Below are 17817 nucleotides of genomic sequence, written 5' to 3'. Positions count from 1 at the left end.
AGGCCTCACGTGGCGCTCAGGGCCTGGGCCTCCCCTTTCTGAGGTGCTGGCAGCTTAAAGATGCCAGCTGTGCCCTGACCCAGCCTCCCTGATGCAGCGAGATGACACTAAGCTGCACCTGCATCATTCTCGGGTCCTCTGACCACGCTAGCCTTGGCTGCAAAGGGGGAATGGGTTTACAGCGCCCCCAGCTTTCTGTTAGTGGCACAAACCACACTCGTCCCATCTGTGTGCAAACTGCACCTACCAGGGCCCAACCCTCTGTCGTGGCTTCTTCCTTCCCGCTAAATGGAGTAAGTGGAAGCTCCGACTGCCTGTGGGGCTGACTGCCCACCCATGGGGTCCAACTCTGACAACATGAGGAGCACATGGGGACAGCACCCATGGGGATCAGCTCCCTCCAGTCCTTCTCTGGGTCCCTCCCCTTCCCCAAGACAGGACAGAGGGACAGGAACCAGAAGGCACAGATCACTCCTGAAGCCAGGCACCAGTGTTCCCCCCTGGGGCCGGGTAGAAGGCGGACAGGGAGGACTGTATCCCTGATGGAGACAAAGCCCGGCTTCCCAAGAAGCTGGACAGTACCACACTCCCAAGGCCAGCGCCAACCGAGCTCTGCCTCTGCCCTGGCAGCTGCAAGGCAGCTGGTTCTCACCTGCAAATTGGGGAGCACATGTCTCCCTCAGAAAGATGCGATCAGGGTAAAGTAAGGCACTCAGGGTATTGGGCGAGGGGGCAGCGCAAAGATCCCAAAGCTGGCTCAGAGCCCATCAACCCTCACCCTCCAAGCCAGAGACTGACCTGCCGGATCACAGGCACCTGCAGGGCAGGCAAGGCGACTAGGCACAGAGTTCAGGCCGAGAGCAGGAAGGGCCTGGCCATCAGTGCCCTCAGCCTGCTGCTCCTGACCAGGACACAGCCCGACCCCACTACAGGGCTGAGAATCCTGCTCACCCATGGGCCAGGCAGCTGTCTGCAATTGGTCAGGCCCTGGCTGGGAAAAGGAAAGAGGAGTTGGCCACAAGAGGACCAGCAAGCTGGAGGACGCAAGGACAGGCTGACCCCAGGCCCAGCCCCAGGCTAGTGCTGCACCTGATGGTGGAGAATCAAGACCCCAGGTTCTGTTCCCAGGACAGATGGCGAGCTAAGCCCAGCACAGTCCAGACCAGACACAGGAGTCCACCCCAGGCCAGGTGACTGCGGCAGCTCCCAACTCCCCTAAGCTGACTTGATTCACCTGCAAAATGGCCCCAAGGCTAGAGGCCAGGGCACCCACTCTCTGAGCCCCCTTTAGGGGTCCGGGCCTCTTTTGGGGTCCTCTTTTGGGGTCCGGGCCTGTTCACCAGCCAGCTCTTGCCTTCCCTCTACTGCCCACTGATTCACCCTTGTGGCCAACATGTAGACCACCACCTACTCTCCCTCCACACTTCAGACACCCCAGTGCACACGGCAGTGGCAGCAGCAGCAGCACAAGCAGGGGTGCACCGAGCCGGGGCACCCAGGCTTCATGGTCTCAGGACCCCCGCTTCTTCTCACCCTTGCCACCCCCTGCCCACATGGGTCAGAGCAGAGAGGGTGAAGAACCTGCTCCTGGGCCTCCAAACACTAACCTCCCTGCGTCCTCCAAACTTTCTTTTTAGAGGTCAAAGCCACCCGTGACTTTGCCCTGCAGAGATGCCTCCATCTGCTAGGCTCGGGGTTTCCCAAAGCCCCTAACTGACTACCAGTATTAGTATTTAGGGGGTTCTTTAGGGGCTCCACCCCTGGCCCTAGGAATTCACATCTGCAGGCAGAGCCCCGGGCATACTGAGGCTGACAGTTATGAGGGTCCCCGACTCCACCAGCAGGTTCCCTTTATCCTGGATCCCCTGCTAAGCACCTCAGGGTCCAGCTCAAAGGTGGACGCGCCCACCCACTCCTCGGCTCCTCTAGCCTGCACCCTCAGTCCAGCTCACGCCTGGCTTGGACTTAGAGAAGGGCCCAGGAGAAGGTCCCAGGAACCACAGCAAACCTGAATCTCAGCTGTGGCATAATGTGTCCTACATGGAGGGGACACAAACGCACATAGGTCATATTGTGCCGACCACAGGGCTCCCTGGCAACTCACCTGTCAAAGAGTGTGTGCATCCCACAGCCAGAAAGGGAGCCTGGGAACCGCAGCAAGCCTTGGAGATGAGTATGCTACACCCAGCTGAGGAGATGGAGACGGGCGCTGCTGATTCAGCCCTGCCCTCTCTCCAAGCTTGGGGCCTCTGGGCACTGATCAGCCCCCTCCAGTCCTTCTCTGGGTCCCTCCCCTTCCCCAAGTGTCATGGAGAGGCCACAGGAGATTTCCTGGGATCTCCGATCCACAGACCAACCAGAGGAAGACAGTGCCTGGGGGATCAGCCAGGCTCTCGGACCCACTTGCAAATGGCCAGAGGTAAGAGGCAGAGTGGATCAGAGTCCCATGGGTGGTGGGGAAGGGCCATGAGCAGCTGCTGGGTGGAGCTAGCTTGGGGGGGGGATCTTGACCTTGGGGAGCCCTTGGAGCATGAGGACTTACTGTGTGACTTGTGAAATTCTCATGATCACAGAACTGTGGACACACTGATAGCCAAAGCACAGGACCCCACCCCTCAAGGCTCACTCCCCTGGGCCCAGGAGGCAGTTTGCAGAATAACAGGGTCCTCACTTTGGAGAAGAGGATGTGCACCCCAGGAGCAGGAGACAGCCTCATCCCTCTGGGGGTTCTCCATAAAGATGAGGGGCCCAGGGCACCCCCTCCCACCAGCTAACACCCACTATGAGGGCCCATCAGGTGACCCAGGAGCCTGGTGTGAATGCAGCTTCCTGGGCCAGTCCCAGGCCACCTGCATCAGAAACTCAGGTTCAATCCAAGGCACTGTGCTCTCTGAGCCCCCCACGGGCTCTGACCTCTGCCAAGCTTGAGAACCACAGAGAAAAACTCAGATCTTCCTCTGCACCTAACAGACTCTTCTAGGGTCACAGGTGAGAGGCACCCGAATGTCTTAATTTTGCTTTGACATTTGGGGCTGACTATGCTTTGAGATGGAGTGGGGCTGTCCTTGTAGCCACAAGATGCCAGTAGCACTCCACTGGATGTGACAGTCAGAACTATTTCCACCCAAAGGCCCTGGTAAAATCCTCAGTACCATGAAGAAATAAAGAAATAAAGAGGTGGGGAGGAGGGGGAAGGAGGAAAAGGGCAGAAAGGAGGAGGGGGAGGAGTGGAGGGGACAAGAGGGAGGGGAGGGAGGAGGAGGGGAGAGGAACATTTCAGACATTGCCATGCATGCCCTACGGGCAGATGGTGCAGGGTGGGGACCTCACCGTCCACCTGCTCAGATGACAGCAGAGGACACTGGCCTTCCATAGGAGGCATGGCTCTGCCCCCCACCACTCTCTTGGCCCTGGCGGCTCCAAACCCCCATGCTGCCTGCTCTAGCTCTGCATGCCCAGGAACCTGACTCTCCAGGAACCGCTGTCACCACCTGGGTGCCACCACCACACAGGCCCAGGGACGACCACTACTTTCCAGTGTCCAGCTGAGATCACCCACTGCCCAAGTAGAGCTCCCCAAGCTAACTGACCTAAGTCACGTATTCACCTGTTCCTGGAGGGGCTCTGTTCGGAAAGTGGAAATCTATCTCTGCCCCCCACCCACCTTGTCAGAGAGGGAACCTGGGGCACAGCCTTCCAGAGAGGACCCTAAGAGTGGCACAGGAAGAGGTGGGGGCCAAGCCCAAGAAGGAAGCAATGGGCAGAGACTAATAATGGCAGGACTCCAACGACATGCCAGCAGGGGCGAAGGCCACAGACCCGAGAACACAGATCTGAAGGGGCCCTCCAGCAGGGTTCCCCCTTCTGGCTCCGCCCATCCCAGGGTCACCCTGCCCCTCTGCAAACTCTCCCCACACCTGGAACTGTCCCACCCCCAACACTGGGTCCCAGCAACTGACACACATAGCCGGGGGCCTCCCAAAGAAGGCCCTGATCACTTTCCATGCACAAGGAGGGCCCTGGGCTGAGGCACAGCACCCTGGCTGCCCTGGGATTCTCCAGCCAGCGAACCAGGAAGCAGCCAGTCCTGCCACTGCCCTCTCACATGGCTTTCGGCACAGGCTGGCGGGCACACACATTGCAACGGTAGTGACCTGAAGCCTGCAATGAAGCCTGGCAGTGCTCACCACAGCAGTGGGCCACGATTTTCATTACTCTGTACAACCAGCAGATGCCTACTCAGGGGCATGTCTAGGGTGAATATGAACAGGAGCCAGAGAAAGATCACACGGGGGAAAGCATCTCTGCAAAGGTCAAGGGCCCTTTCCTTTCACACCCGGGGGAGGGGAGGACCTCAAAGTGTAGCCTCAACCCAGTAAAGTAGGATGCTCTCTGATTGGCCAGTGATCCACTGAGTGATATCAAAAGATCTCTCATTGGTCAACACCCAATTAAGTGTAAATGGCCTCCAATTGGCCAGTGCTGTGCAGCGTCAAGTTCTCTCTCTGATTGGTTAATGCCCCACTGGCTGTCAGAGGCCTTCCTGTCATTGGCCCATGACCAGGATCTACTACTGGCTGGTATGTTTTGCTGCCCTTGACATCCTGAAGCTGCCTGTTCAGGCATCTGGCCTCCACTCTCAGGAACCTCCTGCAGGCCAGGGACACTCACCTGTCTCCCATCAGCGGGCCATAGACGCTCCTGTGTATAATTGAGGCTGCCCAACCACTTCACACATGGGCCTGGCCAGTACCCGCTGGCCACCTCAACTCCCCACAGTGGAATGGATGAGGCTGAGTCATACTTTCCCCTCATTAGAGCGCGTCCTCGTCCCTCGTCCCTGGGAAGAGTGGTTGGGCTCTCTCATTTAAGCACTTCTGCCTGCCCACACATTGTGATGTCCTTCTGCTGCCTGTATTCACAGAGGCACCAGAATCCGAATCCCTCCAGCCAAGATGCTTTTCAGGAAAAAAAAGGAACAGAAAATCAAACTTCCCCTAAAAACACAGGTCTAAGATACACAGAATAAAGAAGTCCTCTGTGTCACGGGCAGAAGCAACTCAGAGGACCAGCGCACACACACCAGCCCCCTCCCCTGGCCCTGCATAATTACATTTTCAGTAAAGTGGGTCAGACTGTGGTTCCATGGTTGAGGCCTGAGTCACCCAACGCCGGTGACATTGACCACTAATACAGGGTTATTCCTAAGGCTGGGAATCTTCCAGATAAATGACTACACTGATAGGAAGCTGATGGGCTGGTGGTTCGGACTCATCCACACACAACACACAGAGGCTGCCACCTACACCAGGCGCTCCAGCAAGCATCCAGCCCGCAAGCATCCGCCCAGGGCCTGGGGTTGGGCCACACCAGCATAGGACAAAGTCCCCTCCCACACCCATTCTAGAAGGCACCGAGTCCCCTCTGGACCCCAGCTCCTTCCGAGGGGAAGGGAGGGGCATGGTGAACTTGGCATGGGCCAGGACAGCCCACCAGCCCGCCTGAGGATGGCTTGGGAGCAGCAGTAACTGGCTGGACAGACCCTCCAATGGTCACCCAATGAGGCAGCCCCCCCATAATCCCTTCCATGAGAGGGAGGGTGATTGTGCAGCCAGGAAGCAGACACCAAGAGCCCGTAACTGAACCTCCCCAGCTGCCTCAGAACCCCAGGTCCACTCGACTGATGTCAGGGCTTGCTTTGTGCTTTCTGTGAGTTATGCGTACATCCCATGCCAAAATCCTACCATCAGCATGCCATTCCTATGGGTGAGTAAACTGAGGCACAAGGCCATGACTGCACAGCTTGCCAGAGCTGGAGCCAGCATGAAAACTCAGGCCTCCTACCCTTCCCCACCACTCCACACCCTGGTCTCCAAATTGTGTGCTGCAGTAGCTACAGTGCTTCCCCTGAGCAGGGCCAGAGAGGTGACCCAAGGATCTCAGGGCATCTTCACGCTGGGCCAGAAGCGGTAAAACTAACGCAGATGCCAGATGAGCCGATGATAAAGGAGAAGACAAACAGCTGGGCGGGCTGAAGGCGTGCCCGCCCCTAAGGAGTCTCCACCATGGGACCCAGCAGCAGAACCCAGCGCATCCTGCCACCTCCATCTGGTCCTCTCCATCCTGTAGGGGTCCCCCACAAATGCCGGGCCCTGCATGCAGAAGCACCCAGAAAAGCTGTGCTGACACACACACATGTGCACAGGGCATGTGAATTCACACATACATGAATGCCCCCTTCCCGGGCTCCTGGTTTCTATAATGAAAGGGGAGGCGAGAGGAGGCTGAGTCAGTCTACTTCAGCTTCTCCAGGAAGCCCCACCACGCAGGGCAGCTCATCTTTCCAGCTGGACCCAGGGAATAAGTCGGTCCACAAGACTTAGAGTCACACAGAGACGTCCACTGCTAGAGAGGACCAGAGGACCCATTCACCTCCGTCTCCCCACTGTCTCCCAGGCCAGGGGCGAAGGCAAAACCTCAGGGTCAGGCAGGTTAGGGTGACCACAGGGATGCCTGGTGGGTCCCTACTGAAGCACTGGGGTACAGAAAAAAGAGGGAGAGGGAAGGAAGGGGACCCAGGGAGACAGGGAAGAGGGCAGAAGGAGGGCCAGGGCCTGTGCTGGCTGAAAGGACCGCCTCCCTCCCCAGCCCACTAGGCCGAGCTCTGGGCCTCTCCCAGGGGGAGCTGATAACCAGATGTGAAGCAGGCCGCCATCCAGAGTCAGGGACACCCCGTGCCAGCAGGAGGGCTGCCTCCCTCAGGGCCCTGGCATAGAGTCAGAGGGCCTGGGACCCCCTGGCTGGGGACTGCTGGACCTCTGTCCCATCTCTGGAACAGCCTGTGTGAGTGCTCGACACCAGTCAGGAAAGTGCCAGCAAATGCATCCCCAGCAGGACTGGCCCAGCTCAGGCCCCTCCTCGAAAGGCAGCAAACACAGTGCCCCGGGTGGATGTGTTTCATCCCTGACCCTTAAAGGGCTCCAAGCACTGGTCCAGGCTCACGGCTGTCCCTGCTGCACAGAAGGCTCCGATCCTCATGCCCCCCCCACCCCGCTCCACCTGCCAAAGTCTGGACCCTGGGTGGAAGGCCAAGGTGGTGAGACAGCATCAGCTGTGGGGGTGAAAGACGTGGAGGTGGGGTGCATGCAGAAATGTCCCAAGGGTGAGGTGAAGGCCTGGTGCTGGCCAGCACCCAGGAAAAGCCCAGGCGACCTCATCAGAGCACAGGCTGGAGCCGGGCACCAGGCAGGCACGCCCGCCAGCCACAGCTGGTGGCCACAGCCCCAGGCAACAACCACAACTGTAGCCCCAGGCACAGAAACGTGGACAGCCAGGGAGAGGGCTTCCTGGGGACTCTCTTGGCCGCTGCTGCCTCCTGCTGGCTCCTTCTTTTATGGGCAGGGGAGGGAAGAGGATGGAAAGGGTGTCTCTCCAGCCAACTCGATTGAGTCAGAGGAAACTTAACCATTTGCTATCTATCAAGTCTCCTGAAGCTTGGCCAGCTCTCCCTGCAAACCACTGCAAAAAGCCATCATGTGCCTGGAGCCCACCAATGGCGTGCAGAGGCGATGACCTCAATTTCCAAATATTGGGGTCACATTTCGTTTCCCATATGCTCCTTCCCTGTTACAGCGTCGTGGAGCAGCCCCGGGTGCACCCTAAGCTTTCGCTTCTTCCCACGCTTGGACCGAGACCAAGGTAGGGGAAAGGGCTGTGTTCTCGGGGAACTTGGGAAACATCTGGCACGTCCCCCCAAGACAAGAAAGGAACAGGGGCCCAGCTGGCCGGCTGGCTGGCTGTTGCTCCCTCCTCCCCGGCATGTGCAGTGCACAGCCGCCCCCAGTTGGCTGGCCACGCATGATGACTTCGAAATGGGTCCCACCCTGGGCGGCGGAGTGAGGTTTGTGAAACCCATCCACGAAAGAGGCCTTTTCACATGCTTCCAGCTCTCTTGCAACAAAAGCAATGTCCAAAGGCACAGCCATGACCCAGGCCACCCCACCTCCCTGCCCTGGAACTGCACCTCCATCAGAAGGTGACACTGAAGAGTGGATGAGTGTGGCAGGGTCAGCAGACAGGGAACAAGGGGCTAGGAAGCCAGGGATGCTGCTGGGGTGGGACTTCTTCCCGAGACCCTTGGGAACCCCATGCAGGAGCTGTGGCAGGGCACAGCCATGGAGCCCCCCACCACCACCACATCATCTCATTCTTCCTCCTTCTCTAGGGCTTCTCTTGTTCCAAATCCTCACTGACCGCCAAAGAAACCAAGGCCAAATCCCAGACCCCGGGACCCAGGCCAGGACCCCCTCTCTCTCCTCCCACTGGGTCCGGGAACCGCCTCACCCCAGACACCCGCTCATCTGCTAGACTCCACCAAACTCCAATTGTGCCAGGGAAAAAAGAACGGAGCATTTTAATTGGCAAGTGGAACAAGGAAAGAGATTCTTCCCAAGTCTCCAAATCACCAAGATGGGAGCAGAGGCCAAATCACCAAGTTAGGAGCAGAGGCCCCTCCCTGGGCGAAGGGGAAGGGGGATGCAGCTGTCCACTGTGCTCACACACCCAACCCTCTGTCTGATGCTTTCCCAAGCCGGGACCCTCTCCCTCCCCCGCCTGTCACTGGGCAGCCAGGGGACCTCAAGGAACTTTGAGTTCCGATGCTGGAGGGCCTATGAGCCCCCCACCCCTAGGCCATGCATAGAGCACCGCTCCTGTCAGAAAGCTGGCCCGGAAGCTGGCACAGCAAGATCCAGGCAGGGACATCGGCGCCCTCCCTGGGAAGCGGGGCTGCTTCTGAGCCCCCCACCCCCGTCCAGGCCAGGGAGGCCCACCTCTGTGCATCACCTAAACCATCTTGGCCCAACTCCAAGGCCATCTCCTCGTCATGCTCCATGCACCCCATTTTTGAGCAGTGACTCCAAGAAAAACCGCCTGCCTCCCAAGGCCAGGGGATTTGGGGTAAGATCAGGAGCCCTCTCAGGACTCCCCAGAGCTCCTGAACAAGGAGATGGCCAGGACCACAAGAAACCCTGTGTGTCCCCTGGGAAAAAACAGCGCCAGCCTACAAAGAAGGGCTGCTTCCGGAAGGTCCGATGCTGGGGGGGTTCAAACTGCGGGTACCCCCTCCGCCCTACCCCGGGAGGCCCGCCAGATGGGCGGGCTGGGACTCTAGGGGGCGACCCTTCCCGGGTTTTGGCAGAGGCCCTTCTGCTGTGGGCTGTACAGGGCGGAGCTGGCCGCCCGGGATGCGGGACAGAGCACGCCAAGTCCCGGGACAAAAGTCTGCCCGCCTCGCAGACCGGTGGACAAGCCCTGTGGCGGATCGTTCAGGCGGCCTTCGGGGGCTCCGCGGCAGCCCCACCCTGCCGCGCGCCTAGGGAGGCGACTGCACTGGGCTGGCGTCTCCCTCTCCGGGCCCCCGGCGAATGGCATTCGCCGGCTCGGTCGCGCATTCCACAGGCCCGGCAAAGTTCTCCAGGCGCGGAGGAGGCGGCGTCAAGCGCCCGAGTGACAGCGCCCCCCGCGCCCCGGCCCCGCGCGCCACCCCGGCGCCCTTACCTGCGCAGCTCGGCAGCGGCGCCCACAGCAGCACGAGGAGCAGGAGCAGCGGCAGGGACGGCGGCCGGGCACCCGGGCGCGGGGAACCGCGCGCTTTCCAGCGGGTGTGGACGTCCATGCCGGCGGGGCGCGGGCCGGGGCGCGCGGGGGCGCACGGGACGCACGAGGCGCGGGGCGCAGACGCGGCGGGGACCGTCCGGCTCAGTAAGTCATAAGGAGGCGGCCCCGCGCGGGCTCGCGGCTGGGATCGGGGAAGGGGCGGCCGACGCGCGCGCCCGCGGCGGGGGCTCCACTCAGCCCACCGGGTGCCCGGACGCCGCTCGGCCCGCTCGCTGGCGCGGCCTCCTCTACACTCCGAATCCTCGCCGCCGCCGCCCGCGATCCGCTCCCGCGCGCACTCCGCGGAGTGAGGTCCTGCGCCAGCCGGGCCGGAGTGCGGACCTCGCCCGGGGCGCCCAGCACTCCCTTCCCCCTGCCTCCTCCCTCTCCCCGCGGGCACCCGCGGAGGCTGTCGATCCTCGCCGTCCGCAACAAATCAGAGCCGGGGCCGGGCGCTGCGAGGCCGGCCCCCGCCTCCCACTGGGCGCCGCGGGCGAGGGGCGGGGACAGGGCGCCAGGCGCGGCGAAGAAGGGGCCGGCCCGGGGCGGAGCGGGCGCGGGGCTGGAGCGGGGTGGACGCGTGGGCCGGGGGCTGCCTTGGAGTCTGGCGCCCACCTTGTTTCCCACTCCCTGCCTTCCCGCTCCGGGAGCCCGTCCCTGGCCGAGCCCCAAGAACCTGATCCAGCGGGAGTCCCCGAAGTTTGCTCCCTTTGGGTTTAAAAAAAAAAAAGTTGCCGCTCGCCAGCCCAACTTTTTCTTTACGTGGAGGAGCGCAGAGCGCGTCTCCTGGGTGGAGACTTCACTTCCAGTCCAGCCAGATGGGGCGCCCAAGACTGTGGCGGACATGTGGAGGGACCTAGGATCTGCTTACCACCTTCCTGGGGACAGCAGATTGGCACGGATGCTTATCTAGGGTGGGGCTTCCAAGAGGACCCCAAAGGCTTGGGCATGGGCCATAGGGGTTAGGGATCAGGCGAGGTCTGGCTCCAACATCCACCCTGCTCTAGGGCCTTCAGGCTTCCCGGGCCTGGGAGGCTACCCCAAGCCTGACTCATTCCCCCCAACCTCCTCCAGGGCTGCAGGGCTCTGGTTTAGAAAGAAGGAATCAGTGTGCATTAAGGAGGCTTTAAACGTTAAGCCTCCCGCGCTGCCTTTGAAAAAAAGCTTCAGTCTGCAAGGCCCTCCGCAATCCTGTCCATCCTGTCCGCGCAGACTCTGTGTGAAATTCCCCAACTCCCTTCAACCCCGTGCTTCGGTAAAGGGGAGAAAGAGGGAAGACAGGCAGAGGCCAGGTCAGCGCTAACTGAAGGGTTATGCATTGCGTTTCATCTCCGTGTCTGCCACATAGACGCTTGTCTTTCCTAGGTGCCAAATAATTGCACAGGAAACAGTGACAGAATCTGTGTGTGCTGAGAAACAGTGAGTAAAGCGAAGTGTTGCTGCGAACTGGTTTTGATTTATTTTTTGCAACTTTGTATAATCGATGTGATGTAATTTGGAGGAAAATGTGTACCAGGAGCTGCAGTGGAGAGACAGTCCTATGCCCCTGTGAATAGGAGGTGGGGCTGTGTGTGTGTGTACGGGAGAACTGTGTGCATGCGTGCACGTGCAGCAGGGGTGTGCACTGTGGAAGCTGTGTGCTTGCACGTCTGCGTGTTGCTTCAGCTGGAGCTGCTGGCCTCCGCTTCCCACACACGGCAGTGAATGAGGAATTGCACCTCACAGTCCTCCAGTCCCTTGGGCACTGTGCCCAGCGGGCTGGCTTCTCCCGAAAGAGCAGGGGTGCTGGCCTGGGGATCACCAGAGACTGGGCCCGAGCTCCTTTTCTGACAGTCACCAGCACATGCCTGTGCCTTCAGCCAACCCTGTAGACACTTGTCACTCAGAACCAGTAACATTGGCCAGGGTGAGGACAAGTGGTCTCCTGAAAGCCGAAATTCAGGTGACCGCCCCATGATGCCAAGTGGACCACTCAAGAGCAGTGGAGGTCAGGCCATGAGGTGACAAAACGCAGATGCTACCCTCGTCCTAGCAAGGAGCTGGATGAAGGGGCAGGAAAGTCAGAGAAGTCCCCAAACTGGGCCTCCGGACACATTGGTCATAATGAAGATTTTGCTGGTGTTAAGTCTCAAGCAGCCATGAGGAAGTTTATCACTGCCCCCATTTACAGATGAAGGAGCAGGGGAGAGGGTGAGGGACACCCCCAGAGTACAGTCAAGCTCGGTCCAGATCCACATCTGTGTTGGAGTGTTTTCCTCATCTGGAATTCACCCCACTTCCTGTCCCTGTGCATCTTTCCTGGCACTCTGGCAAGGGTGGACAAACCCTGACCTGGAGCCCTGCATTCTGGGGTGACCTTGTGGGCTGCCGTCTCTGTCCCCATGGCACCTAGCAGGGATGGGCAGCCAGGCGGGCCCCGTGCCATACACCTGCTAGCCAGTTCTCCTTCGTTGCTGTATGCTTCTTCTCCGTAGGTGTTTTATGAAGTAGTGGCAGTGTGGTGGCTTCAGCAGAGAACAAGTATCAAGGGTTGCCCTTCCTCTGGAGTCCCACCAGCCTCCTGGAGGCCTTGCCCGACTGGGAAATGGCCAGCTCCTCCCCAGGTTGAGGCAGCCTGGTATTTTCTCTCCTTTTGCTCTTGCAGGTTCAGCTGCAGGCCCTGCCAAGTGTCCAGGCAGGTTGACTCCCCGCCAAGAGTTCAGGTCCTTTTGGAGCATGAACGTGGCCCCATGGTGTGGGCAGAACTGCATGCACCAGCGGGGGCAGCTCGGGGTGAGTTCTCCGGCTGCCCAAGGGAAAGCTCCAGGCTGGTATCCTTCAGCTACTGTGCAGGTGCCAGGCCAATGTCACTGCACACAGAAGCTGGCAGCTCAGCCATCTTCCTGGAGACCTTGAGCACGAGAGTACTCACCATCTGTGAACTGGAGGTGACGGAGCTACATCTCCTCTTCTTATCAGGATGAGAGCCTCTCAGAGCCTCTTGGAGCCTGCATTTCCTCTGCAAAGGCCCAGTGTCCAAACATAGCCACCTCCTGTGCTTCTGGGGGTCAGGGCTGCAGCATCAACCCTAAGGAGGAAGAATTCAGCCCAGAACGCATTGGCAGCCCCAGTCTACCTGCACCCCAGTCTGTGTCTATCAGTCTGTGTCTTATCGAGAGAGACACAGGAATGGGAGGCCCCTTGCTCGGGCAGGAAAAGGAAGCCTACCCTCCTGGGGCTCTATCCTACCAGTGGACTCTGATGCTCTATACTGGGTGGGCAGGGGAGGAACCCTGACCTCTGGCAGGCACCCTGCCCCTAGGCTCCTGACTTTTGGCACTGGGCCCCCCTCTATGGGGACTGTGCACCCTGAGTAGGAGAAGGGATGTGGGTCACACATGGCCTCCCCTCCCAGAAGGCTGAGCTCCTTCTCAGATCACCTCGTTTCTTCCACTCCTTCCATGAACAAGGGGCTCCAGCCTGGCAAAGAGCAGCCTTCAGGGGAGATGTGGAGAGGACAGGTGTGTGCAGCCAGGTGTCATGGGGGCAGTGGGGTTGGGCGAGCCCTAGGGATCAGCACCCTGCATTTCCATGTTCCCTGCAGGTGGTTCTCGGCTTCCCTTGGGAGCCGCAAGGCTGTGCTTCCAGCCGGAGTGCACCAGGCTTGCTCAGCTCTTAATGGGGGCACCCCAGCATCCACAGAGCCCCTCTCTATACCTGCAGTCCAGCCAAGGGAACTTCCCCCCTCGCAGTGCCCCCGCAGGGCCCCAGCCCCACTACCCCCACACACCTGGGGCTCCCTGATTCGGATCACATGCTGCCTCCCAGGATCCTGTTCTGCAGGTCATCCCCAGGGGCCAGGAGGCAGTGCCCCCCCCCCCAGCATCAGTTGGCCCAACGTACGTTCCCATGGGCAGCATCCACACAGAGGGTTAGGGCAGCCTGGTCAGCCTCTCACTACCCCTCCCGTGTTCTGTCCACACAGGCCTGGCTCCACTGGACCTGGATTGAATATCCTTACCCTGTCAGATGCCAAGCAAACCTCGAAGGATAATGGGGTTTCCAGGCAGAATGGCCCACGACACACACCGGGTGCAATTAGACATAGAGAGTGACCCTTGGACAGCGGTGTGTGATGCACGCATCCCAGATGGCACCTGGTCAGCATCGAACTTCTGGGAAAATACTTTATAGACAGAGGCTCAGTTTGCAGCCCAGGAAAAATGCCCATGAGAAAGATCCCATTGGCAAGTGTTTCTGAATCATCTGCACAGGCGGGTAGAGGTGTTCCCCAGGGCTCTGGGGTATTGGTGATCCAACCCCCACATGGGGGTCACTGTGGATCCTCCCCAACCTCCAGCAGGGGGTGGCAGCCATTAAGGGCAAGGGCATCCCTGGAGCCACAATAAAGAACATTTAGGATAGGACAGGCTGTGCCACCTCATCCAGGGGATAAGAGTGGCCACTTCCCCCTCCAGCCCCAGCCTCCCTGCTAGAAATCCAGAGAGGTGAGGGTCCTGAGTCTGCCTTGTAATGGTTAACACATTGTATCAACTTGAGTTTAAGGGACTCAGCAGGGGGCCAGAGTCACTTCCTAACTCCTTAAACATCCTGAGCCTGTGCAATAGGAGGGCACTGAGGTTTTGCGATTGCTGGTTCCTTGCTGGGAGAGGTGATCCATCGGGTCAGGGTAGGGTGCTGGTAGCCTGATTACAATATAAAGGAGGGAAGAGGCTTGCTCTCCCCACTTTTTGCTCTTCCTGCTTTTGCTATCTTCTGCTACTTTGAACTGTTGCCCCTGTGCTATGCTACCCTGCCTTGGAGCTAACTGATTATGGACTGAAACCTCCACAAACTGTGAGCTAAATAAACCTTTCTTTCCTTAATTCTCCATGTCAGGTATTTTTGTCCCAGCAATGAGAGAAAAATGACTAAGACACAGATATACAGAAGGTGTTCCTGAATTTCCCATCTCCCCTGCTTCCAGGGCTTCTGGACCTGTCCAGAAACTGAGCCTCAGAAAGCTGAACAGCTCAGAAGCCAGGCACCAGGGGAGCCCAGAGCCTTGGAGCAAGGAGCCCATCAGCAGAGAGGTGGCACTGTCAGATGCAGAAAGAAGCAGCCACCTGTAGTTCCAGGCTGCAGGTGGAGGTGGGCAGCTCAGGCAGTGCCAGCCAGTTCTGTTAGGACAGGGAGTTTGGATCTTTCCAAGGGTATGTGGGCAGGCAGCGGTCAGAGGAGGAAGAGGAGGTATATCAGAGTTGCATCCTGGGAAGATCTCTGGCATCAGCCTACACAGGTGCTTAGCAGGGCTAGGGTCATTGGAGGCTGAGTCAGGCAATGTCAGCTTCCTGGGGAAAGAGAAGGAGCCTGGATTGACAGGTGGGGGATGGCATCTGTCACCACTGCCAGGCCAGGTCCAGAGCCTCCCCTCCTGGGGCCGAGATGCCTATGGTGCACCCACATCTCAGTGTTGCTTCCAGGCCCAGCGAGAGCCAATCCTCCTCACCGTACCCCATCATCCTGGGGCTGGGACCACCCCTGAGCAGAGACAGGTCTCAGGGGTTCATGGTTTCATCCTATCTTCCCCCTGACTGAGGGACACCAAGGCTTTAGAACATTAGGTGGCTTGCAGATGCCACTCCATGAGGACCTGGTAATGCCACGATTGGCACTTGGGTCCCTGAGCCCTGTGGGCTCACTGTGGGCTTTTTCTAGTGTCCGCTTCACTGCAGGCGGTGTATACATGTGCTTGCTGGTGCCCCGTAACAGGGGAAGAGGACCCACACAGATGCCCACCTGGGGCCTAAGCCTGCAGAGAAGCTTCACTGCCCAGCAGTGCTTTCTCCACCATGCAGGGCAGCATGCAGGGTGCAGGCTTCGCACAAATGCCTGCTTGTTGCAGAAAGCAGCTGAGCATCAGCACCAAAAGACTCAGTCCAGTGGCCACAGCTGCCCACCTTGGCCTTGTGTTAACATCCAAGGCCACCCTGGTGAGCATCACAAACTACCCCAGGCAGCTTACAAACAAAGCAAATTTATTTCCTCCCACAGGTCAAGATCAAGGTGTCATGGCCATGCTCCTTCCAGAGGCCCTGGGGGAGGGTCCTTCCTGCCTGATCCAGCTCCCGGTGGTCCTGGGTTTCCTCAGCTCTATTTTCTGCCTCTGTCTTCACGTGACCTGGTCCTCAGTGTGTGTCTACTTTTCAGTCTCCCTCTGTCTCTGCTGTAGTTACTTTCTCATCACTGAGACAAATCCCCAACAACCAAACCGTAAAGAAGGAGAGGCTTGTTTTGCTCATGGTTTGTGGATGTTTAGTCCATGTTCAGCTGGCTCCAAGGCAGGGTGGTATGGCAGAGCAACATGGGAGAGGAGAGCTGCTCATGGCAGGGCAGCCGGGAAGCAGAGAGCAAAAGGAAAAGCCAGGGAGAGAGACCAGACCCCAGCTAACAGCAAACTAATTGTAGCACCCCCATAATCCAATTACCTTCAAAATGCATGAGGCCTTTGGGACATTTTATATCTAAAGCATAACATTACATCCCTGGCCCCCGAGAGACTCATGCACATATCTTTATGCAAAATGTGTTTAGTCCATTTCTAAGAGTCACTAAAGTCTTGACAGCTCCAGCATTGCTGAAAAGTCCGAGTCCAAATTCTCTTGTCAAGTCTGCAGTGCTCCGCTCTCCCAGCTGAGCTATCGGAGGGTGAGAAATTCTCTGAAAGTCAAGACAAACACTAGACTGTGACTCCTTGTAAAATTCAGGAAGAAGTTAATCACTTCTGACAGACAATGGCACAGGGTAAGAATTCCAGCTCCAAAAGGGAGGACTAGGGGACTAAGGCAAGACCAAAATCCAGTGCAGCAAAAATGAATAGTGTATCTCTGTGTCCAGTACCTCCCACAAGTTGTGGAAGACATGAACTCCCCGGGGCTTGGGCAGTCCCGTCCCTACCACAGTGCTGAAGGTTGCAGCCCTCACGGCTTCTCCTTTGCAACTTTCCCCAGGTCATCCCTATTCTTGGCTTCTCCAACTTCTTGAGGTCTCCCTGAATTTCAGTTTCAGTCCTGTAGCTCCACACACTGCCCCTCAGGAGCACACTGCCTGGCCTACAAGGCCTTCTGAAATATGCATCTTCCTAGTCTCGCTGATCCACAACTCTTGCATTCTGCATGCCTGTAAAACCAGTACCATGTGAATGATACCAAGGTCTGCCACTGGCTCAGGCAGTAGATGGGGTTCCTTGTATCATGGTTGCAGAGGCTTCTGAGTACCTAGATGGCTGCTCATTGTGAGTCAAATTCCAGAGAACCAATTACTTGGGTGACCACTCTAGTTTGGTGCCATGTAGCTCTCCTCTCAAAGGCGAGAACACTTTCACTTTTGCAATTTTGAACCTGGAAAGAGACCTTGCTGTTTCTGCCCATTCCCGCCCAGCATCCTGCCTGTTGTCCTGGTGTAAAGCACTTGGCTTCTTTTTAATCTTTTCTGCATCCATGCTTTCCTCGGCTGTCCTGGCCTTACAAGAGCTCCCTTCCTTGTGAAACTTTTAAATCACTCAGATCTTCTTGATTTCTCAACATAGACCTCACTAAAAGCCACCAATGCCTGTTAGTTCCTAACCTAATTCTCTCTGCACCACCCCTTTCAAATACGGTCACAGCCACCTCACCCAGGGCTTATGGCGTGGCATGTAGTTTGGGGCTACCAGGTCGGCTCATTGCAGTCTTGGACACCATAAAACAGACCTCTGCTCCCCTAGTCTCCAAGTTCTCCCAATTGCAGTGGGCAGAGAAAACACAGAACCAAGACAGCCACGATCCACAGTAAGGGCTAATGAGGTCAGAAACCCCGTGACTGGCCCAGGGACTGGCATGGGGTGACACAAAAGCCAGCCCTGCCAAACGCCGGTTGGAATTGTTGGTTTTTCCAGTAGGCTCTAGTCTTGTTTGTTTTCATGTCTAGCATTAAACCAATGTTTCTGATGGAAATATCTCCCAGATTAGATTTTTCTTCCATAAGGGGAAGTGAAAAGATACATAGACGTTTTCAAAAGGCCTCCCAAGCTGGCATCTCACCCGTGCTGAATTCATTCATTCCACATGGGGCCACACCTAGCCCACCACAGGGGGAGCCTCTGGAGGACCCCTGGGCGTGGGGAGTGGGAAAAGGGCACAA

At 58.0% G+C, this 17817-nt stretch overlaps 1 protein-coding gene across 2 annotated transcripts in view; it reads right to left on the bottom strand.

Annotated features, from left to right (window-relative positions):
- Col5a1 (collagen type V alpha 1 chain) overlaps nucleotides 1-10039 on the bottom strand; it is a 119333-nt gene extending 109294 nt beyond the window's left edge. For both annotated transcript variants that reach the window (XM_063244181.1, XM_013153252.2), the window contains exon 1: nucleotides 9559-10039. In XM_063244181.1, coding sequence (XP_063100251.1) covers nucleotides 9559-9676 — 118 coding nt within the window. In that variant the 5' untranslated portion in view covers nucleotides 9677-10039. The remainder of the gene's footprint in view (nucleotides 1-9558) is intronic.
- Between the last annotated feature and the right edge of the window lie 7778 nt (nucleotides 10040-17817).

This window comes from Cavia porcellus, unplaced genomic scaffold (genome assembly GCF_034190915.1).
Source record: "Cavia porcellus strain 051 isolate PalLab524CR breed Dunkin Hartley unplaced genomic scaffold, mCavPor4.1 scaffold_49, whole genome shotgun sequence".
NCBI lineage: Eukaryota > Metazoa > Chordata > Mammalia > Rodentia > Caviidae > Cavia > Cavia porcellus.
Note: the sequence above shows the minus strand (reverse complement) of the source record. Positions and strands in the feature narration are given on the sequence as shown.